The sequence below is a fragment of the Diabrotica virgifera genome, chromosome 1, assembly GCF_917563875.1.
Source record: "Diabrotica virgifera virgifera chromosome 1, PGI_DIABVI_V3a".
Lineage (NCBI taxonomy): Eukaryota > Metazoa > Arthropoda > Insecta > Coleoptera > Chrysomelidae > Diabrotica > Diabrotica virgifera.
Genome location: NC_065443.1, coordinates 261491041 through 261516962, shown reverse-complemented (window position 1 = coordinate 261516962; position 25922 = coordinate 261491041). Strand labels below are relative to the sequence as shown.

Genomic DNA, 25922 nt, shown 5'->3' with positions numbered 1-25922 from the left:
TAATTTGAGATGTTATCGCTAATGCCATAGCCACAAAGTTTGGCAATCAAGTTCTCATGATTGACTCCATCGAAAGCTTTTGAAAAATCAGCATAGATTGAATCGACCTGAGAACCAGACTCCAACGAGTTAATGATAAAATTTGTATAATAGACGAGATTTGTAACTGTGGATTTACCTTGGCTAAAACCATGTTCTTCACCAATTATTATGTTTTTACAATCAAAACTTAACATACTATTTACAAAAAAATCTAATAGTTTTGGTAACTCGTGACTGTATACAAACTGCACGGTAATTTTCAACTTTATCTTTCTGACCAGACTTGAAAATTGGTTTTAAAAAACTAGATTTCCAGAAATCGGGAAATATCTCTGATGTTAGTGATAGGTTAAATAAATGGTGTATTGGTTCTGCCAAAGTGTATACACATTTTTTTTTAAAATACAATGGAACTTCGTCTGGTCCCTTGGTAAGTTTCCACGGGTTACTCAGAATCTTATCAACTATCTCCTTAATGTCAACATCATAATTGCTTACATTCGCAGATTTCTCAAATTTAAAAATAAGAATTTGATTAACTACAACATCATTGTAGACAGTTGAAAAAAAAGTTCGCAAAAATATCAACGATTTCTTGACTATTTTCCCCAGTATAATCATCATACTTAATAACTGATGGTAACATAATATGCGAGTTTCTTTTACTATTTATAAATTTCCAGAATGATCTAGGGTTTTCAGATATATTGTTTTCAGTTTCCTGAACATGTCGTTTATATAGTGAATTCGTAAGTTCTTTACACTGAGTTCTAATACTTAAAAATATATTATAATCTTCTTCCCTACCTGTCTGTTTGAATGTTTTATGAGCAGTTTTCTTTTTTAATATTAACGATTTTAGATCAAAGTTATACCAATTAGGATATGTGGATGTTTTATATTTTTTAATGGGTACAAAATTATGTATTAAATCGTATAGAATTTCATAGAAGGTTTCAATAGCCTCGTTGATATTTTTGTTGATGAAAACTAATTTCCAATCAATCTCAGCCAAAAGATAATTTATGCTAAAGTAATCACCATTTCTGAAATCTAAAAAGTATTCTTTATAATTTAAAGTTGATGAGTTAACATTAACAAACAATTCCAAAGAAACTGGAGTATGATGGCCACTTTTGTCAAACAAGGGATCAGATGGTTCCGACACAATTATATTAGATAAACTAGAAAAAACTAAGTCGAGAAAAGTATTTCTTCTATTAGGTATCACATTAATTTGAGATAAATTACAATAACTGGCAGTATTAGACAAATCATTAGCAGGAGAATTAGAAATACATTGAACTCTAATTCCAAATTCATCATTTATCCATTTAACATTGGGTAAGTTATCATCACCGCATATAATCATATCATAGTAACAGGTAACAAGTCTACCTTCTACTCCAAACCATTGGTCAGCTATTTGACACGTAGTAGCAAAATGGTTTCGCAGAGCCACTAGTCTAAAGCGCCTATCTTGACGCTCTGTGGTACACCTTGGTTGGCCAGTTGGTCTTCTTCGTGCTCATTTATCTTCGTTTGTCCACACACGACACACACGTATAACCGTCATTGCCGTACAATTAACACGACGGCCAATTTTGCGATACGACAAACCCATCTCTATAGGCAACAATTTTACTCCTGTAAAAATCGCTAACATGGTGGTAATTTTGGTGTTTTCGAACTCGAGTCATTTTCTTAATTTTCTTAAACTGAATACAATTAGACTGAGGAATAATAACTAAAAATTTCTGTACCAGCCGATCTTCTTAAATTTCTTCACAAAAAAAGTTAAAGATAAACTTTATTTTTACAAAAAGTTTAAAAGATAAAACATTGATATTGGTTATCATAGTATACTTTAAATATAGTTATTCTATTGCCAAAAAATTAAGTTCAAGAAATTATTTATTCTTGGTGTAACTTCTATGTAATGTAACTGAGTATATTTGAGGTAGCTATTTGTAGTATTGAGGTGACAATATTATATAAAAGTTGTCATGAAACGGTGAATGATGAGTGCAGTGTATGATAACACTTTAACAACTTGTTGCCTCTATCTCACTTACCCTACTTTCAATTTTGTTTCCATTGTTAGCATCAGCAGTAGTGGGCGAGGCTCCAGAATCATCTCGAAACGGATCAGGATAAATGGAAGACTGAAATAATGAGTCTAAATGCGGAGGAGGCATTTCAGGCGTAGGGAAAAAGTTAGGAGAAAAGTTCTGATTGCTAGAATTGGAACTAGGAGCTGGAAAGGGAGGATTATAAGGGACATTACCTTGGAAATTGGTCTGAGCTGCGGGCACTACAGGGCTCTGGGATTTTTTCGCTAAGGTAGGACTAGGACACAGGGTTAAAGGTATATTGTTGAGGTTCAAGGGAGTGGCTGAACTGCCTTTTGGTCGTTGTCGCGGCATTACGCTGGTTCCCTCTATCACAGGTGCTACTGTCTTGCTAGTTTGCACTTTTATCTGAGTTTTCTTTAGTTCCGATTCGAATGGTGGAATTGGTATTTCATCTAGATTTGGCGTTGTAGATTTCTGTTAAAATAATATTTTATAAAAAGGGACCAAATCCAAATCGATATTATATTAAACTTACCATTAAATTCTTTACAGGATTTTCTCTACCTAATAATTGAAATGCTATAGAACTAACTTGATAAATATCTGGCCTCTGCTCTGGATCAGGTTCTAACATATATCCTAAAAACTCATTTATTAATGCTTTACACCTTCTACCAGACTATTTACTTACTTATAAGTTGATGTAGTCCTTTTGAATATCGGGAACTATCTGGAATGCTAAAGTTTCCACTCTGTATAGCTAAGGTACTTTCTCCAAATGGTAATGTAAAGAAACATATTTTGTATAGTAAACAGCCTAAAGCCTAAAAACAAAGGAAAATATTATCGTACAATTTCACGGGCGGTATTTTGTATGATACACTGTGTTTAGGGCTTTACTTTAGGGCATAAACCGTGGGCTGCATAGTCGTGGCCGTGGTGTGCAGACCACTGCCTACAAACCCAGAACAAAATATACCATTACAAAGTAAAATAACACCCAGTCATCACAAAAACCACAGATTGATTTTTTTTTAATGATTACTAAAATTTCTGAAAGACTTTGTGGATGTTCATTGTATCATTCTTAAGAAAAGAAGAGCAAACCTACTAATGAACAAATAAAAGTATCTTAACATCCATGGAACAGTAACCAAATATCAGCCCTGCATTCTAGATGTTTTTGCTTGTTTAAGAACTGACCAGATGAAGAACTGGAAAACACACTGGGAAAGGTACTGTAGCATATCAACAACACAATACAGTTTGATACAACCGCTTATTCCGGAAAAACCTTGGTATAATAATTTCACCCTCCCTCGCAAATACATATCCACCATCAGTAGAATTAGATTTGGACATGCATGTTATCTTGCACATTTATTTAAAATAAACATATTAGATTCGACTATTTGTCAAGAATGTGAGGTTAAAAGTGACTTGAACCTTGAACCACATATTTTTTGAATGCAAGAAGCATAAACACCTAACCAATCACCTAATTCAAAGAATTATAGACCAGAACATCCCACTCCCTGTAAATATTCTCTTTATTCTGTCACTGAATAAAAAGAAAATTTTTGACTATTTGATATCTTTCTTGTCGGATAGTAAAATATTATTGTAATTAGTTATATTTGTAAAATATGTTTAAAATTGAAAAAAAAAAACAAAAAAAATGAAACAAAAAAATTAAAAAAAAATTTAAAGAAAAAAAATCAAAAATCACAACCTCCGAGGGGTTGAACCAGGTTGACATCTTATCGTAGTGACAAAAAAAAACAAAACAAAAAACAAAACAAAAAAAAAAAACAAAAAAAAAATACAAAAATGAATGCATTTATTTTAAATATTAACATTAATAATTTTATTTGTAAAATGTATACACTATATGTGTTCTTGATAAACATTAAGCATAATATATTTATAATATTTATTAACGTAGTACATAATATGTACATTAGCTGTAATGAGTAGGTACAATTAGAAGTAAAAAATTGTAATATTATTATTTATTTATTTATTTTCAACGGGCTACTGCCCAATAAGATTACAAGTTTATAAGTCCAATATACAAAATACATGTGTCAATAATAATTAAAATACAATAAAATAGTAATAATAAAACAATAATACAATAAAACATAAATATCACAAACTTAATCACACAAATCAGATTTATATATCACATTAATGACTATCTATCCAACAACTACTCAAACAAACATACGTCTGAGGCCAGAGATGAATTCAGACTTCGGTGCAAAGAAATCTAAATCAAGATATTTTATTATCAAGATATCAAGATATCTTATTATATTTTATTATCAAGATATCAAGATATTATCAAGATATTTTATTATAATAACCATTTTTCACTAATTGGCAATATCTTTAATACATTTACTTTTGATTGAGACTGGCCGAATGAATATAGTCCAAGCCAAAAAAAAAGTGAAAGGTCCAGGACTGTAATAGCTCAATGTTCCTATGTATCTAGTAGGGTGGCGCTTATTGTATACCTAAACGTATCTATTATGCCTGAAAGCTGGAAAGAAGGATGGATTACACCGATCCATCAAAAAGAGGAAACGGTAGACTGCAAGGTAAAAGCCCATTTTAGCGGCAATGGTGAAGTAAATCGTGGCGTGCACACGTCTGTCTGAATAGCCGGTAACACTTATAGTACAGCAGATAACCCACTGAATCCAACACAACATCCACCCTTTCCATCAGCCACTAATAAAGGTATTATTCACAAGGAATATAACAGACGATGTAGCTAATAGACACGAATAAGAAGAAAAGAAGTATTTCTCATTGAAAAAGCCTTAAGAAAGCAGAAGAGGAACTATTAAAAATTAGTTGGCAGTAGAATATTTTGTTTTCCAATAAAAATCAATACTTTCATTTTCTTTCATATTATGAATGAGGAACATTTCTTTTTTAACCAATTGTCCTCAGCACATCAGAATCCAATAAACCATTATACACGGTGTAACAAAAATGCAGGTCATAAAATAAATCACATATTGTGGAACCAAAAATAGATCGATTGAACCTAACTTACCTTAGTACAAATATGCACATAAAAAAGTTATAGGCCTTTGAAGTTACAAAACGAAAATTGATTTTTTTCCAATACAGTAGAACCCATGATTATCCGTGCTACCCGGGACCGGAGGTGACACGGATAATCCGAACATGTATTTTCTTATGTATAATACATATGTACGTATACACATACATATGTACCTACCATAAAAAGATAACAAAAAAAAACCTTTCATTATAAGTCTCTCTTTCGTCATATAGAGTTTCCGTCAAGTGATCTACGATACTATTTTGATAAAACCTCAAAAATGCAACTTAAGGAATAGAAAATCATAGCACGGATAGATTTTTAAACTATTAGAGATTTTTTATTGAAAATGGACATATGGCATTATTATGACAGGAACATCTTAAAAATAAATTATAGTGAAATTTGTGCACTCCAGAAAAATTTTATGGGGGTTTTGTTCCCTTAAACCCCCCAAACTTTTGTGTACGTTCCAGTTAAATTATTATTGTGGTACCATTAGTTAAACACAATGTTTTCAAAACTTTTTTGCGTCCTAGTATTTTTTCGATAAGCCAGTTTTTATCGAGAGGCGGCTTCTTTTTTAATATGTATACATAAGAATTTTATGGGTGTTTTGTTCCTTTAAACCCCCAAAATGTTTGTGCACGTTCCAATTAAAGTATTATTGCGGTACCATTAGTTAAACACAGTGTTTTTAAAACTTTTTGCCTCTATTTTTTTCGGTAAGGGACCTTTTATCGAGATGTGGCTTCCTTTGTAATATGGTTCAAAATATACCTAAAAATATAAATTACAAATAAATTATCACATTATTACCAGGTCTCTATAATCGTACTTAACCATAACAAATATGTGGCGGATTTCACAAATATATCTCGATAAAAACTGATTTTTCGAAAATGTACTAAGAGGCAAAGAAGTTTTAAAAAAATTGTGTTTAACTAATGGTACCACAATAATAATTTAACTGGAACGTGCTCAAAAGTTTGGGGGTGTTTAAGGGAACAAAATCCCCATAAAATTTTTATGGGGTGCACAAATTTCAAAAAAATAAGATCTGTCAATAACTCTATAATAGGTCCTCGCCTAGTTTCAGTAGGTTTACCACAGGGTTCAGTTATTTCACCTCTTCTTTTCAATATATATACCAGAGAAGTTCACGAAAAAAATGGCATATTTAGTATCATACAATATTCTGACGATTTTGTCATATACAACACTGACAAAACGTTGGAGAGCTGTATAAGTAATCTAAAATCAAATATAAATTCTATTATTTCTAAATTTGATTCAATTGGTTTTTCATTATCTCCAGAAAAATCAAATATAGTGTTTTTTACAAGGCATAATACACCACCATTAGGTAATATTGTGATCAATGAAATGCAATTTCCCATAACAAATATAGTAACCTATCTTAGCAAAACACTGGATAAAAAACTTATTTGGAGACCATTCATCCAAAAAATAGAGACAACATGTTATTATAAAGGATTAAATTTTCTTAAACTTATTCGGAAAACTTGGTGGGGATGTGACACACAAACCTGTTTAATGTTTTATAAAGCTTTCATCCGATCGATAATAGATTATGGGTGTATTTTTTATGGTTCGGCCAGGAAATACATTTTAAAACGGTTAGAAGCAATACAAAATACTGCTTTAAGACTATGTTTGGGAGCAATGTGCTCTACTCCTAACTTAGAACTCAGAAGACAATTTTATTCTGAAAAGTTTATTCTAAAATCCCATATAAAAGATCCAATAGTAAGTAAGATCCAATAGTAAGAATATTTCTGCACTAAACTACTTCGATTTAACAATAAAATATTGGTCTAAAAAAACCTCTCCCTCCTTATGTTCAGCATTTCGTAATGCTTGAAATATTAGCAATATTATTAAAAAGCCACCTCAATCGGATTTCTTTCAGGCTTTAGAAACATCAATAATTCTAATTCCCTCATATTATGAACTTCACACACTTAGCAAAACTACCCTTAATGATTATACTGCAAAATACCCTAATCACCTACAAATATATACCGATGCTTCAAAAAGTGATGGTGTGGGCTGTGCTTTTTATATACCATCACTAGATGTCAAAGAAAAATTTAAACTGAATTCCAATACATCAATATTTTCAGCAGAAGCCATAGATATCATAAAAGCATGTCAATACGTCGAGAATAAAAATCTAAAACAAATAAACATATTATCCGACTCATTATCAGTTTTAAAAAGTTTCTCTAGTCAACTAGACGAAAATTCTGTTAACGTAAATCCCTACATCAAAGAATTAAAGATACTATTATCTAAGCTAACAACTATGCAGTGTATTCACGTGGATTAAAGCTCATATTGGACTCGAAAATAATGAAAAAGTTGATCAGTTGGCAAAAGACAGCATTTTCAGTGGCGAGGAAACATGAATGATATAGGAATTCAAGAATGTATATGTATAACCATAAGTAAAACCAGATTACATGATAACTGGAAACTTCAATGGAATCAATACTGTATAAATTGTCCGACAAGGTATACTCTTTTACATCCGAAAATCATGTCTATTAAGCCAGATCATCCATTTCATAAGTCCATATTTGGAATAGTTTCATATTTTTTTGCTAATTTTTTGCTAATTTATTACCACAAAAACAAATTTTTTGCTCCACCCCTAATCGAGAAACAATGGTTGATGTAGCTTAATATTATGTCACATCATCGATAGCCATATCTCGCGAACCTAAAGAGCTAGAAAATCGTACGACGCGGCATATTTTTTTGCTAATTTATTGCTGTCGATCTGCATATGCAACATACCCCAAAACCACCCCTGCTTCCCTTACAGCTAAACAACACCCCCAAAAAACTACGAAAAATCTTGAAAAATGATTTTTGTGATATAGTTGACGGTTGATATTTAATTGCTAATTTTTTGCTGTCATTAGCCGTAAAAAACAAATTTTTTGCTCCACCCCTAACCGAGAAACAATGGTTGATGTAGCTTAATATTATGTCACATCATCGATTTTCTAGCTCTTTAGGTTCGCGAGATATGGCTATCGATGATGTGACATAATATTAAGCTACATCAACCATTGTTTCTCGGTTAGGGGTGGAGCAAAAAATTTGTTTTTTACGGCTAATGACAGCAAAAAATTAGCAATTAAATATCAACCGCCAACTATATCACAAAAATCATTTTTCAAGATTTTTCGTTGTTTTTTGGGGGTGTTGTTTAGCTGTAAGGGAAGCAGGGGTGGTTTTGGGGTATGTTGCATATGCAGATCGACAGCAATAAATTAGCAAAAAAATATGCCGCGTCGTACGATTTTCTAGCTCTTTAGGTTCGCGAGATATGGCTATCGATGATGTGACATAATATTAAGCTACATCAACCATTGTTTCTCGGTTAGGGGTGGAGCAAAAAATTTGTTTTTTACGGCTAATGACAGCAAAAAATTAGCAATTAAATATCAACCGTCAACTATATCACAAAAATCATTTTTCAAGATTTTTCGTAGTTTTTTGGGGGTGTTGTTTAGCTGTAAGGGAAGCAGGGGTGGTTTTGGGGTATGTTGCATATGCAGATCGACAGCAATAAATTAGCAAAAAAATATGCCGCGTCGTACGATTTTCTAGCTCTTTAGGTTCGCGAGATATGGCTATCGATGATGTGACATAATATTAAGCTACATCAACCATTGTTTCTCGGTTAGGGGTGGAGCAAAAAATTTGTTTTTGTGGTAATAAATTAGCAAAAAATTAGCAAAAAAATATGAAACTATTCCAAATATGGACTTATGAAATGGATGATCTGGCTTAATAGACATCCGAAAATCACGACGGATTATTGGCATAAAAATTTAGATTTTTCAAGACACGATGTTGTTACTATCTCTCGACTAAAATTTGGCGATTATCCCGCACATCTATATAAAATCAATATAATACAGTCGGGTTTGTGCGAAAATTGCAATACAATAAGTGACTTGGATCATATATTTTTTGCATGTGACAAATATGTAACAAAAAGAAATTTGTTGAATATGCAGCTATTGCAAGAAAACGTTTATCCCCCATATAATCTGATTAACTTACTAGCTTTGAACAAACCGTCAATCTTTAGGATTCTTCTAGATTATGTTAAGTCGTGTAAATTGAAACTTTAGATTATAAAATTAGTCGTGTAAATTAATAATACCCCATATCCGTACTTAGTATGTGGTTAGTCGCCCTGTACGATCTGGGTGCGAAAAGTTTTTTTCCCTTACCTACCCTGGATTGTTTTTGTAATGGATTCGGAGATGGATTCGTAATGGTCTTGGTGTATGGTGAGGCGTCGATTTCAAGAAGTGTTGCTGGCTAAATGGGCGCAATTCCCAAAGGCCATAAAAGAAAAAAAAAATTCAAAGGGCTATAACTTTTTTTATGTGCACATTTGTACTAAGATAAGTTAGGTTCAATCGAACTATTTTTGGTCCCAGAACAGTGGCGTAGCTAGCCCTACAGGGGCCCCATATTAAGGTTTGTTGTGGGGCCCTTTTCGACGACTGATGTGGGATAGTGCTAAAAAAATGTTAAACAAAAGAAGCAAAAACGTTTGTATAGAATAGAATAGCAATATGCTTTATTGTCACTGAAAATTTTACAATTTTATGGACAAAGAAAGCTCACAGAGTCGAAAAAAAAACAACAACAAATAGAGTTTACTAAAATTACATAAATCGTCAATATTATTACAAAATAAAATATAATGAAATAAAACAAAACAATACAGGGTGTTTCATTAATAATTGGAAATCTTTTAACTGTATATTCTTCGGCTCAAAATATTAAGGTATATCCCAAATCACCTACTCCGAAAATACTTCCTAAGGGAGCTTGAGTTTTTTGAAGATGGTGTCTTTTAATTAGTTTCTTTTTAAATACCTCTAGAAGAACGCTTCTATTTAGAAAAACTAAAACTGGCCTATTTATCTTCCAGAGATAAATCGATTTCATAAATTGCGAATTTCTAGTACGGGTCATATATGTCCTTTTTGGGTAGAGCAGCGGTTATTTGATCGCATAACTTTTTTGTCTTTAACTTTTATTTTTGAAACTGGATTATTAAATTGTGAGGTATTCTAGTACTAAAAGTTACTCTTGCTTTAAGTCGGTGGGATACACCGTTTTCTAGAAAAATCGATTGAAAATTTTTCGTTTTTTGAATTTGAACAAAATTTGAAAAAAAAATTAAAAAAAAACGGTGTATTTTACCGACTTAAAGCAAGAGTAGCTTTTAGTATTAGAATACCTCATAATTGAATAATCTAGTGTCAAAAAAGTGTCATAAAATAACCGTGGACCTACCCAAAACGGACGCATATGACCGGTACATACTAGAAATTCGCAATTGATGAAATCAATTCATCTCTAGAATAACCGTACCAGTTTCCGTTTTTTTTCATAGCTTTTTTCAAATTAAAAACGCAAAATTTTCAAATCGACGGTTCTAGAAAACGATGTATACTACCGACGCCGACGCAAGAGTACCATTCATTACTAAAATGCCTCACACGTTAATAATCTAGTGTCAAAAAGACTTCAAGGTTAAAGACAAAAAAGTTATGCGATAAAAAATAATCATTGCCCTACCCAAAACGGATGCCTATGACCGGTACTAGAAATTCTAAAATTTATGGCATCGATTTATCTCTGGAAGATAAATAGGCGTACCAGTTTTCGTTTCTCTAAATTGAAGCGTTCTGGAGGTATTTAAAAAAACTAATTACAAGGCGCCTTCTTCAAAGAGCTCTATCTACTCTTGGAAGCACATTCGGACTAGGTGATTTAGGTTAAATTTTAATATTTTGAGCCCAGGAATCTACAGTTAAAATATTTACAATTATTAATGAAACACCCCGTATATTATTGCATAATAGATACAACCTTAGGAACTAATAAGTTCTGCGTATAACTCCCAAATATAGATATAAATAATAAACCTAAGAAACTCAATATACCAAAGTCGAAAAATAGATTTGAATTGTGGAGATCCATTGTTTGAAAATAGATTCAGTTTTTTCAAGCCAAGAGTTATTGGACATTGGAAATAAGTGTAACAAAGAAGCTCTATTCTTACAATGCGAGCAGCCGGTAAATAGATATAGCTAAATACAATTTATAGATAAAGAACCGATTACATGAAAATATACGCAAACAATACACAAGGTTTCATGTATTCAAACATAACGCGATTACAAAAATTTCAATTTGGCATTATACTTTATATAATGTCTCACACACAGCCAAAGGTGAATAGACAATAAACAGTAGCTTGAAAACAAAAAAGCTCTGTTGTTATGGAATAAAGGCAAACTGCAAAAAATAGATAGGTAGGTACCTGTACATAAATATAGTTTTATATAGATAAAGAATCCATCACACAAAAATGTCGATATCCAAACAATATACACTGTTTCAAAGCGTTTTAATAGTGAAATAATTGTAGAATATTTTGTGCAATTTTTTTAAATGGAATTTTGTTTCGACATGTCGCGCTGGGGCCCCTGAATGTCGGGGGCCCGTATAATTGATACGGCTTATACGGCGGTAGCTACGCCTCTGTCCCAGAACATGTGATTTAATTTAAGACCTGTGTTTTTGTATATTATAAATTATAACATTAACAGCAACCAAAAGGAAATAAATCATTACCCAAATATCAGCCTTTGTTGAAATCAATTTTCCACAATACATGTCCACCATTTCTGGAGATCGGTAGCTCAAAGTAGTGTATCGTTTGATTTCTTCTTCTACAACTGCAACACCCTTTTCCAAAGGATTTAATACTCTAGCTGTAGCCGAACCAAAATCACATAAAACGTAGTTTCCATTTTCGTTCACTAAAATATTTTCTACCTGAAAATAAATAAAAAAAATTATTTAATATTTTTTATATTAATTAAATGGAAGTTCCAAAAACATTTGAAAAGCTGAAGAACATGAAATCTTGTAACACACGATAAAATACCGGAAAATAGAGAACTAGCGAACTAATTCTACTATTAAAAAAAGGAGATACAAACAGCCAGAAAGAAACATACAGAGGTATAATCTTGATAAATATTACTCTAAAACTTACAACTAAAATTTTACAAGAACTAATGAATCAGAGGATAAGTTTAGCAGATGAATAACAACGTTTTCATATTGGAAGATCGTATACAGATGCAATAATCGTTATAAATCAAATTACTGAGAAATCGCTAAAGCATAATAGACTAGCATCTGCCTCCGATTGACTTTAAGAAAGCATTTGACAAAGTAAGACTCGAAGATGTAATTCATCTTCTGTATAATGGAGAATTTTCTTTAGATATCATAAAAACTTTTGAAAACATCTTCCAAAACAACAAAATGTAAATAAGAATACATAGATGGACAACATACAGAACCTATAGACGTAGACAGTGGAATACGACTCATTGATATGCCCTTTACTTTAATCATGGATGAAATCATCAAAAGTGTCCACAAAGGGAGAGGACACAGATGAAAACAAAAAAGTAAAAATACTCTGTTATGCAGACGACAGAATGTAGATAGCCCAATATGAAAATAGTCTGCAAAGACTAGTCCACAGATGTAATATAAGAGCAAAAGAATTAAAGTATCCTATCAACAATCTAACAAAAAAAAAGGAAACCCAGAAAAGAGCCGAAACAATATATTAAGAGGAAACAGTAGCGATCAACAGGTAGCAACAAACGCGTTCCAAGATTGCGGCTCTAATATTGAATATTTTGTCGAGATATTTGGCACACATATTCGTAATATAATAAAGAATGGCGGTACAGAGCTCAATTTCAGAAATATGTTAGTATGTGAAAATTACTCTACAACTAAATAAAATATTGGAAAAGGAGCCTGTACCGCCATTAAGAAAGACAAAAAAATACACCTTCTTCAAATAAACTTTTTTAACCCATGCCTAGATTTTGTGTAATCTTGGAACTACTAAAAATCGATTTTTTTATAACAAGAAATCGAACGTCACTGACTTGGCAACATTTCGCGCCTATGTGTATAAAAATTATTGTTTTTGATAGTATTAACGTCACTGTCAGTGTCAAATTACCGACGCACTGTTGCCTCACTTTTGAAAGTTCGCAGACCTTTCGCAATATTGGACCGCGTTTGTTGCCACCTGTTGATCGCTACTGTATCACCTTAATAATAAGTTTACGCGATAAACGTAAACGATAAAACGCGATAAACTTTTATCTATTCAGAAGGAAGTTAAGAATAGTAGTATCATATCAACGACCTAACAAAGAAGGGAAACCCAGAAAACCAATGAATTGAAGACAGCGTAAACAAAACATTAATGATAAGTTTACGCGTGCCAAAAATTCACAAGAAATAATGTACTACAGGTAAGAATCAAAGAAGGTGTGACATATGGGAAAATCTTAAATCCTAGCACCACCTACAAAAAAACTGAAACTTCTAAAAATGTTTGAATATATGATACTTACTTTTAAATCACGATGAATAATAGGAGTCTTGCAATGATGTAGTCGAGAAACTGCTTCACATGTATCACAGAATATAGTCAAAACTTCGCTCTCAGTAAAAGTTGCCTTTCCTCTACTTTTCATCATCCCGAAGACGTTCTCTTGGCAATAAGGCATGAGCAACAGTACTTCATACACCCCCCCACCAGTCGCAGTTAAACTCGAGTCTATATATCCTATTATGTTCTTGTGTCCACTTAAACTGCTCTAAAAATCGAAAAACAAGTTCAAACGCATAAAAATACTATTTTTAATCACTTAAATCCTAATTCAATGAAAATAAAGTAAAAAATAATGACTGTTTTTATTTAGAGGCATTCACCGTAGTGTGATTCAGCCACAAAAAAATGCTTCGCAAATTATATGACACTCTCAATGACCACCATCTGGGTAAGGTAGTATATTCCTTACTGCAAAACAGACGTTTTTTCGTTATGCTGGAGGACAAAGTAAGTAGGAGAGTTCAAAAGAAGTTTTGAAGAAGTGGACGAGAAACTCGAAACTGCCTTAAAAACAATGACAGCGTACTACCTGCCGAATTCTCTGAGATCCAATCTCTCTAAACCCCAAGTCTGCGCCTTCCACCTTCGCGAAAAGAAGCCAAGCGAAAACTCTAAATTGCGTAGATAGTCCAGGGTAATAAGGTTTTTTCCATGACACTTGAACAGCCAGGGTATTGAAGCGTTTTTTCGACAGATAATACCTATAAGAGCAAATTGTAACTATTTCCTGCGTAGGATCTGGCGACCATTTTTATTTATAAACAATTAAGTGTCAAAAAATGGCATTTTTTACTTTTTTTTTTCAAATCAATGAAAAACAGGGAAACTTATGATTTTTTTAGTACAAATATCTTCGAGATTATGGAAAAAGCTTTAAAATGACGTATTACAAAGTTTGATATACTCATTTATTGTTAATATAATTGCGAAAAAAGGTCGGAATTGCAAAAAAATATATTTTCGCAATAACTGTTGTAAAAATTAGTGTACAGCTTTGAAATTTTTGTCAAATAAGGGTTCTTTGGTGCTTAATATGTGATAAAAATTTCAAAGCGATTCATTCAATTGTTTAAATTTTATTCAAACTGTTTATCCCAGAGAGCATTTTTTTTGCAATAACATAAGTCAGAAGAAAATGACGTTCGAACCATTCCACAGATGCCAAATGAAAGAGCATGAGCTATATTTTCAACTTGGTTTAAAAAAAGTGAATAAAAAATGCATTTATTAGTAATAAATAATTATGCAAAAGTATCGTAAATCTTTCCTTATAAACTTTTTATTTTGTCATATAAGAAATTATACATATTTATTACAATTTTTTATCAATTATGATATAGATAACATTACTTGGTAGTTGTGTACTTAAAACAGGGTAAAAAAGTTATTTTTTTTTGGAAAAAGTTATTCAAAAAGTTTATAAAGAAAAATTGACGATACTTTTGCATAATCATTTATTACTAATAAATGTGTTTTTTTCACTTTTTTAAACCATGTTGAAAATGTAGCTCATGCTCTTTCATTTGACACTTGTGGAATGGTTCTAAGGTCATTTTTTTCTGACTTATGTTATTGCAAAAAAATGCTCTCTAGGATAAATAATTTGAATTAAATTTAAACAATTGAATGAATCGATTTGAAATTTTTATCACATATTAAGCACCAAAGAACCCTCTTTTGACCAGGGTTGTTTTGTTTTAAACATTTTATTTTAATCAACTGTTTTAAACATGTTTTAAACATGTGTATATGTTTAAAACACTTTTTGTTTAAAACAGTTTAAAACACTTTTTGTGTTTAAAACAGTTTAAAACACTTAAATTAAACAAGCGTTTTTTTTTCATTTTCTTTGTGAATATAATACATAAATATGAAAAAAAAATCTCAAATACAGACTTTTAACAAATATATTACTTATTTATTAATATGTAATGGGAACACAACAAAAATTGGAAAACTTCAAAACATTTTGTATACAAGAGTTAATAAATTTCTCAAACTGTTTCAGTCTCTATAGTCTCACTTTCTATAGTAATCTTGCAATCTAAGTCATTAATCTGATCAGCCACGTGATCACTTATAAAAATAAATTCTTTAAAAATTGAAACCAACGTAGCTCCTTTGATATTGCCTAGCCGATTACTTAGTTTGGAATTGACTAAAGCGTATGATGAGAAGAGTTTGTTTATGTTGGATGACCATAGAACGCCACCATGCCAATGATGTCTTACATTCTCAATTAGATGTTTAGAAAACATATATGGTTTAAAGGGTACACACTTTTCCTGGTATTTAATAATAGTTGGCAATGCTTTTGGATAAAACTTTCTATATTCCGTGCCAGTTTTTATTTGCTCTTGACTAAATTTATTTCCACTAAAGTAAAATTTGTCAAAAATGAGCCGGGATCAAAGCCATTTTCATAAGATCCTTGACTTTATTCGTATAATTTACCAAAAATTTGCCATTTGCTTGTTCAGTCTCGAATGCTTCCAGAAGTTCTAGCCATATCTCTGTAGACTTTTCCTTTTAGTGCAAGTATTTGTTTGGACTTTGTCCCTGCAATATACTTTAATTTTTATAAATACCTAGTCTTAGGCATTTATCTTTAAATTTGTATCATTTACAAGCTTTATTACATCTTTATCAATACTTATTCTATTGGCCACAGAGCAAACGTGAAATAATATTAGCCAGTTTTTTAACTAACTTTCTAAGCATTCCGATAAAGTATTCAAACGAACATCCCGATGCAATAAAAGAGCAGAATCACCAGTTTCTCTGAATTTTGCGCTAGCAAAATATATATTTCTAAAATATTTGCCATTTTTGTTATACTAGTCTTTATTCCTGGCACTTCTATATCTTGGGCAAAAGTAAGTTCAATATATGGGCTGAACAGCCATAAGTTATTATAATATGTATCTGTGCAGTTCCTCAAACAGACCCTTCTCATTTTAAGAAAATATGATTTAAACAATTTTTTTTCTACGTTTTATTTGTTTAAAACATGTAATATAAAAACAAAAAATACATGTTTAAAACAGAAAAAAACCGTTTAAAACATAAAAAACGTTTGTTTTGTATAAAATAAAAAAACATGTTTTTTTTCAACCCTGCTTTTGACAAAAATTTCAAAGCTGTACACTAATTTTTACAACAGTTATTGCGAAAATATTTTTTTTGCAATTCCGACCTTTTTTCGCAATTATATTAACAATAAATGAGTATATCAAACTTTGTAATTCGTCATTTTAAAGCTTGTTCCACAATCTCGAAGATATTTGTACTAAAAAAATCATAAGTTTCACTGTTTTCCGTTGATTTGAAAAAAAAAGGGGGAAAATGCCATATTTTGACAGTTAATTGTTTATAAAAAATGGCCGCCAGATCCTACGCAGGAAATAGTTACAATTTGTTCCTATAGGTATTACTTGTCGAAAAAACGCTTCAGTACCCTGGCGCTGAAGTGTCACGAACAGGGTATATCTTTGTCTTATTACCCTGACCTAAGAATAGTCATACATTAGAACACAAAGACCAACCTATCTATCTTGAAGTAACTCTGGACCGGTCCCTCACCTACAGACAACATTGCGTAAAAACGAGAGGGAAAGTAACAATTAGGAACAGCATACTCAGAAAGCTAACGGGAAGTAAATGGGGTGCATGTCCTGATGTCTTAAAAACAACGGCACATGCCATCTTTTTCTCAACTGCTAAATATGCGTGCCCCCTTTGGGGCAGATCTGCCCACATCAAACAAGTTGATACTGCGCTAAATGAGACATGTAGGATAGTGATGTTGATTATAGTTACTTTCGAATATTCGTTACAAATCGTTACTTTTGTATAAAGTAATCATTTACAGTATTCGTTACTTTGATTACTATGATTACTTTTGTATTTGAGTACCGGTAATAATGTCGAGAATCGTATTTCTCAGTAGGTAGGTAGGTATTATGAATAAAGTAATCATTTATAGTATTCGTTACTTTGATTACTCTTTTGTTACTTTTGTATTTGAGTACCGGTAATCATATCTAGAAAAGTATTTCTCAGTAGGTAGCTATTTTCTATAGGTATTCCGATATAACAACGACCTTCACCGATCTGTTTAAGGGATAAAAATGATTTGATTACTATGATTACTTTTGTTACTTTTGCATTTGAGTACCGGTAATCATATCGAGAATCGTATTTATCAGTAGGTAGGTATTTTGTATAGGTATTCCGATATAATAACGACCTTGACGAAGTACGAAGTAATCAGAGTAATCAAAGTAGATACAATTAATAGTCGTTACTCGCTCTGTTACGATTGGTACGAAGTAATCAGAGTAATCAAAGTAGATATAATAATAGTCGTTACTCGCTCTGATACGATTGGTACGAAGTAATCAGAGTAATCAAAGTAGATAAAATAGTCGTTACTCGCTCTAATACGATATTGGTATAAAATAACGAAGTAATCAGAGTAATCAAAGTTATCAAATTAGATACAATATTCGTTACTAGCTCTGATACGATTGGTACGAAGTAATCAGAGTAATCAAAGTAACGATTTGCCTCTCTGTATAGTAATCGTTACTTTCGGTATTCGTAAGTAACGAGTACTTTGTAACGAATAGTTACTTTTTCAACATCACTAATGTAGGATAGTAACGGGGTGCATGAAACCAACGCCACTCTCAAATCTATATAAAGCAGCGGGTTTTGCAGAACCCTCAACACGCAGAGGCGTTGCAAAGCACATAGAGAAAATTAAACAGATCGCGGACGAGCGGCATGCCCTATACAAAGCTCGAACACCACGAAAGCGACTAAAATCCAGGAAAAGTTTCCTTGGAACAGTGCAGGATGAACCGCCTGAGTATTTTCCTCTTCCTCAGGTTCAATGGACCGGCCAGTCTCTAGATTTTAACACGTGGAAAACCATAAAATAGGATAGCTATTTGCTTGTGGAATTTTTATGATTAACTATTTAGATGGGAAATAAGCCACAATTAAATTGAAAAAATAATTTTATTAAAATTTCCTCTGGAATTTCATTTTCAAATCAAATCTGAATCCATATTTTTAAATTTGTGAACTCACCAAACAAGATTGACAACCAACAAGAAAGGGGGTCGCTCCAGTAAAATTAAACATGGTAAAATGGGGGAAAATAGACCAAGATGATGGGAACTGTGACTGTGGAGAAAACAAAATATGGAACATCTTCTTACATGCAGAAACTGTCCCGATCGGTGTATCAATGAAGATTTGAGGCTCGCCAGATGGAACAGAGAAAGCCCGATACTGGGCTGAAATTCTATGAATGACAGGTCCGGATACGATAAGGTAAAGTAAAGTAAGTAAGCCAGTAAAACTTTTATTACAATTTTATTAGAATAACTTAATTTTAACTTAAATATTATTAGTGGAGTCACTGAAGGTTTTCACCTCCGATTTCGTTGAACCTTTATCGATTTTCATGAAAATTGGTGAGTAGTTAGAAGATACTTCAAGGAACAAAGGTGACATGATGCCAACTTGCGCTTTTACCCTGGGGGTAGATGCCACCCCTTCTCGGGGGCGAAATTTTTTTTATTAAAAATAATACCAGAAATCGATAGAGGGGCAACTTCCAAGCAAAATTTGTTATATAGAGTTATTAACATAAATCAATACTTTTTGAGTTATTAAATATCAAAGATTTTATTTTTTCTTAAAAAAATGCATGTTTTAAAGCTGTTTTTCACGTATTACTCAAAAACTATAAGCTCTGTAAAAAAGTTATTATTACCAAAATTAAAGATAATAAAAAATGTATTACACTACGCACTTAAAGAACTAAACTAATGTTATTTCAAAGTGAGTTATGGGTAATTGAATGTATATTATTTTCGACGAGTAATCAAATCTAAGTATTCAAGCTTACATAACAGTAAAACGATGCATTTTATAGAATATACTTGTTAAGCACTTGTCAAAGTACTTCGGAATAGCTATCAAATGAGCTACAGTATAAGTTAGTAGCATCAAAATTAAGCAAGTTATGATGAAAATAAGAGAACCCCTTCGATTTTTTTAGGAAAAAGTGAAAAATAAAACATACGCTATTTCCACAAAAATTAAAATTTGTAGTAATACTCACAAGAATTTCTTTTGGTTAACATAGTTAATGATTTCAACAATTTTGACCGGTTTAGAATGCATATTTTTGAAAAAAAGGTATAATTTAAAAAAATCAGAATTTTTAAAATTACCGTACTTTTCATTTTCTTTTGATAATAACTCCAAAAATTATCAAGACACGTAAGAAATGACATATAACTAAATTTTAGTTTTTTCTGCTCCAAATACTTTATTCATTTTACTATTTCCGTAGAGTAAAAAATAACCGAGATAGAAACGTTTAAAATTTCAATTTTGCTGCGAGAACCATGTAACCGGGGCCATTTACCCTTTTATTTTTAAAAAAGTAAGACGTTTAAAATACTAAATTTGGCGTTTTTTAATAGCTCTTGGAATCAGCTTTTGATTAGTTGTTAGGTGAACCTGATATTTTAAAAATTAACGGAGTTATTTACAAAAAAACAATAATATTTTTTTGGAAAAATTTTTAAAAGAAATATTTTGAAAAAATTTTGGTGCATAAATTTTAATGCTATCAACTTGTTCGAGGGCTTATTTGATAGATATTTCTAAGAACTTTGACAAATGTTTAATAAGTTTATGTTATAAAATGCTTCATTTTCCCGGTATTTAAGCTTGAATACTTAGATCTGGGTACTCGACGAAAGAAATATACATTCAATTACCTATAACTCACTTTTAGTTAACACTGAAAGGTTTCTCTAGTAGGGAGTTTATTTGATTTTTTATTAGCCTCAATTTTGACAATAATAACTTTTTTGTAAAAATTATAGTTTTTGAGTTATTCTTGAAAAATCGGTTAAAAACATGCATTTTTCTCACGAAAAATTAAAATCTTTTATTTTTAATAACTCAAAAAGTTTTGATTTATTTTAATAACTTTATATAACAAATTTTGCTTATAATTTGTCCCTCTATCGAATTGTGGGGTTATTAATGTTTTTGGCGTTTCGATTTACACTCTCATGGATGGACTCATCTTTTAGAGCTTTGAGTTCCTCTTTACTCACATTTGCTTTTTATTAGACAGACTTTTTCAACTGTACTAATTGTGTCTAGTTTAGAAACTTTATACATGCTACAGCATAATTTAGACGTTTTGAAAGCATCAGGTATAGTATCAGTATTTACAATATATCTCGAAAAAGCTTTAAAAAGATGGAAACAAAAATGTAGAACAATGGGGATACCTCTCACCAACACTATAGACTACAGACGCTCAACTTCACAGACAATCAAGTAATAATGGCTCAAGATTATAACGATTTAAACTATATGGTCCGAAAATTAATTGAAGAGTATGATACATGGGACCTAGTAGTGAATACAAAGGAAACCGAATACTTGTGCATTGGAGGAATACAAAAAGATCTCATATTAGACTCCATGACCACGATAAAGCACTGATATGACTATAAACATTTAGGTATAAATATTTCGAACTAAAAAAGGATACCAAATGGCAGAAAAACATTTATTTAAAGTACAACACATCTTAAAAATTACACGTAACGCCTATGGTTTGCTAATGTCATTTTTTTTCTACCATTTTGAACATCTGATTACTTAATTCGATATAAATTTAAGTAAATTGTTTAATGTATCATAACTTCTAATTTATTTAATTTTCGTTTCATTACAATTAATTTATTGCTTTTGCGGTTTTGCAATTAATTTATTGCTATATTCGTTTTAATTAACTTTTTATATGACAGAAAAAATTACATATTAGCAAACCATAGGCGGTTCGTTTCATTTTTAAGAGGTGTTGTACTTTAAATGAATTAAGATTTTTTTCAAAGGCGGTGCAAATATCGAAAAAAAAATCATGGACAATCGTTATGTCGGAATACTCCATGCAAATAATGCCTTTCTAATGATATGCCGCACATGGTATATTCCCTATTTAAAAACAAAGGATTGGGGAAGTGGAAGGGAGGGGGTTGGCAAATGACAGATGTATGTATCATAAAAATGTGTCCCCCTTAGAACAAAAATCGACCTGTTTTTTATTTCCTTACAATCTAATAAATACTACTGCCAAATATCGAGATTGATGACTGTTTTCATTGGCCCACCCTTTATGTATATTTTATGTAGATGATGTTCTCCATTTAGCATCAGTGACCAGAAGCACTGACTACCTACATTATTGATGGACATCAACAACAAAACATAATTAATCAGATTCCCCATGTAGAAAGAAAACCACAATTTACTTCCTTTTTTTTGGATATGTTAACCACAAAAGAGGACACAGGATGTGCAACCTGTGTTTACAGAAAACCAACCCACACTAACAGATATTTAAATTACCACTCTAACCACAATGTAAACACCACAAAAGGAATTATCAAATCATTATAATATAAACTTACGTGCATAGAAATCGGCCCACCTAAAAATTTGGTCATTTTTGAAGTCTCGTATTTCCTAAACCTGTTGGCCGATTTAAGTGATTTTTAAATATGTTATAGCCTTATTCTTCAACAATATAGCTGTAATAATATTGTTGTTAAACAGGTAAGTGTTATTTTACACCGGGTGTAATATTGATAGTGTGTTTTTTCCTCAAAGTTCGGAACACCCTGTGGAATATTCTAGCATACATAAAATATTGAAATTAAAACTTAACTGTAGCCTTAGGCTTTCTTAACATTTTGCTTTTTGATTCATTCGCTTATGTTGGATAATAAAAAAGTTAGGTATTTTAACAACTAGCAACGTTCTTCATCGATACAGAGTGTTTCTAAATAGGTCCGACAAACTTTAAGGGGTAATTCTGCATGAAAAAATAATGACCGTTAGGTTTATAATCATATGTTCGCAAATGCTTCGTTTCAGAAATACGGAATGTTGAATTTGTTCGTACAATCTGACGATTTATTTATTGCTCTAAAACGGCATACAAATGAAATTGGGTAGGTTTTAAGCGGTAATTATTGCGCATTTTTTTGGCATACAGTTAAGAATTTTATATTCACCATTGGCGTGCATACGGGTAATATGACTCGTATGCACGTCAATGGTGAATATAAAATTCTTAATTGTATGTCAAATATGCGTAATAACTACCTCTTAAAACACACCAAATTTCATTTGCATATCTCAACCGGTTTTAGAGCAGTAAATAAATCGTCAGTTTGTAAAAAAAATTCAACATCCCGTATCTCGAAAACGAAGCATTTGCGGACATGTGTTTATAAATGAAACGGTTATTATTTTTCATGCAGAACTTCCCCTTAAAGTTTGTCGCACTTATTTTGAAACACCCTGTATTGATGAAGAACGTTGCTAGTTGTTAAAATACCTAACTTTTTTATTATCCAACATAAGCGAATGAATCAAAAAGAAAAATGTTAAGAAAGCCCAAGGCTACAGTTGGGTTTTAATTTCAATATTTTATATACGCTAGAATATTCCACAGGGTGCTCCAAACTTGGAGGAAAAAACACACTATCATTGTTACACCCGGTATAAAATAACACTTACCTGTTGAGCAATAATATAATTACAGCGATATTGTTGAAGAATAAGGCTATAACATATTAAAAAAATCACTTAAATCGGCCAACAAGTTTAGGAAATACGAGACTTGAAAAATGACCAAATTTTTAGGTGGGCCGATTTCTATGCACGTAAGTTTAGATCATAGGGTCTCCCAAAAGTACCGAAACGGTCGAGTATTTCGCGAAATGAACATCGGATCGAAAAACTGAAAAAGGCGTGTTCAATATTTTTCAAAAATCTATCGAATGACACCAAACTCGACCTCCCACTCCACCCCCCGCAGATGAGGTGGGGGATAACTTTAAAATCTGAAGGGCATAGGTGTAAAATGTCGCCTGTCAAAATGTTCAATGTGTTATCAATGTATTCATTTTTTTCGAATCCTAAGAAAACTAATAAATATTTTTGACAAATTTAAACGCAGAATGAAAAACTGCATTATTACCGAGGGCCGAAAGTCCCTTAGAATAACCAAAAAGTTTCTTCTGAATGAGATATTTGAAATTAAAAGTCACACTAAATTTCCCCTTTTTTGTTTTCAGCCCTGTAACTTATTAAAATAAACACTAAGAAGTTTTCAGGGACTTTCGGCCCTCGGTAATAACGTAATCTTTCATTCTGCGTTTAACTTTTTCAAAAATACTTATTAGTTTTCTCAGGATTCGAAAAAAATGAATACATTTAAAACACATTGAAAATTTTGACAGGCGACGTTTTGCGCCTATACCCTTAAATAGGAACTCACATTTTTTTATTGCGGATTTGGATTCTCTTCGTAAAAAGCAACTTTTAATCGAGACTTTTTTTCGAATTCTGGATAGATGGCGTTATAATCAGAAAAAACGATTTATCGTGATAGCCTAGGTAAATTATAGAAACGGTCTAATATCTCGAGAAATACACTTCCAAATGAAAAACAAAAATACAAGAAGTGTTTAATATTTTTCAAAAACCTATCGAATGACACCAAAAACAACCTCCCACTCCACACCCTAGATGTGGGGTGGGGGTAACTCTAACATCTTAAATAGGAACCCCCGGTTTTATTGCAGTTTTGGATTCCTCATGGAAGAATAATAACATTTTTTAGAATTGTTGATAGATCACGCTAATAAATCGCATTTTTCTAATTATAGCGCCATCTATCAATAATTCTAAAAAATGTTTCGAATAAATGTTACGTACTTTTTGATGAGGAATCCAAATCTGCAATAAAAAACGGAGCATCCTACTTAAGATTTTAAAGTTGCCCCCCACCCCACCTCCAGGGTGTGGAGTGGAGGGTCATGTTTGGTGTCATTCGACAAGTTTATGAAAATTATTAAAAACGTGTTTTTTGGTTTTTCATTTGGAAGTGTATTTCTCGAGATATAGTAAGTACATAATAATATGGTATCACAATAAATCGTTTTTACCGATTATAGCGCCATCTATCCACAATTCGAAAAAAAGTCTCGAATAAAACTTGCTTATTTTTACATAAAAAATCCAAACCTGCAATAAAAAATGGGTGGTTTTATTTAAGGGGATGGGTGCGTAGTTTCGGCTCCAATGCTGTTTAAATAAGATTCATTTTTTTCGAATCCTGAGAAAACTAATAAGTATTTTTAAAAAATTTAAACGCAGAATGAAAGATGACGTTCTTACCGAGGGCCGAAAGTCCCTGAAAACTTCTGTATTGTTTATTTTAATAAGTTACACGGGTGAAAAACTAAGAGAAAATGTAGTGTGATTTTTAATTTCAAATATCTCATTCAAAAGAAACTTTTTATTTATTCTAAGGGACTTTCGGCCCTCGATAATAATTTAGTCTTTCATTGTGCGTTTAAATTTTTTTAAAATATTTATTAGTTTTTCATGATTCGAAAAAAAAATGGAGACCATGTCCGTGGTGATATTTTCCAAATCGAACATTCGCTATCTTTGTCATACAACGCACCGAGTCGAATAGAATATGGTGACAAGACAGTGATAATTTTAAATATTTGATAAATAATTGATTTTAGACGTGAACTTAATAAAAAGTTATTTATTGTTTATTATTTATGGAAGATCCAAGCAGAGAATACAGCAGGATATATTCTGTGATCCAAGTATTTTGTTGTTAAAGATGTTCAAGATTGTAAGCGTTCCATAGTAACAATATATTATTAAAAAATCACTTAATCACTTTTCCTTTTTTCTCGATTGAGTATTAGTTTTTGTTATACAGTATATAAATTATTACAACCACTGACTACATAGTTAGTGAAAAAATTATCATATTAATTAACTGAATTAATCATGCAATTATATAAATAACAGTTATCCAAGAACGTTCAAAAGCCATCTCTTTAAAGTTAATGATGACATTTGTCAAGTAATGTTTACATATCCATGCCCTTAAGATTTTAAAGTTACCCCCCACCCCACTTACAGCAGGTGAAACGGGAGGCAGTGTTTAGTGTCATTCGATAGATTTTTAAAAAATATTGAACATGTATTTTTCAGTTTTTCGATCCTA

The 25922-nt window shown here is 31.7% G+C and overlaps 1 protein-coding gene across 1 annotated transcript in view; it reads right to left on the bottom strand.

Annotated features, from left to right (window-relative positions):
- LOC114327995 (uncharacterized) overlaps positions 1-25922 on the bottom strand; it is a 116098-nt gene that overhangs the window by 84563 nt on the left and 5613 nt on the right. The window contains exons 3-7 of the mRNA XM_028276727.2: positions 13728-13973; positions 11905-12108; positions 2809-2941; positions 2653-2756; positions 2118-2591 (exon numbers count right to left, since the gene is read on the bottom strand). Coding sequence (XP_028132528.2) covers positions 2118-2591; positions 2653-2756; positions 2809-2941; positions 11905-12108; positions 13728-13973 — 1161 coding nt within the window. The remainder of the gene's footprint in view (positions 1-2117; positions 2592-2652; positions 2757-2808; positions 2942-11904; positions 12109-13727; positions 13974-25922) is intronic.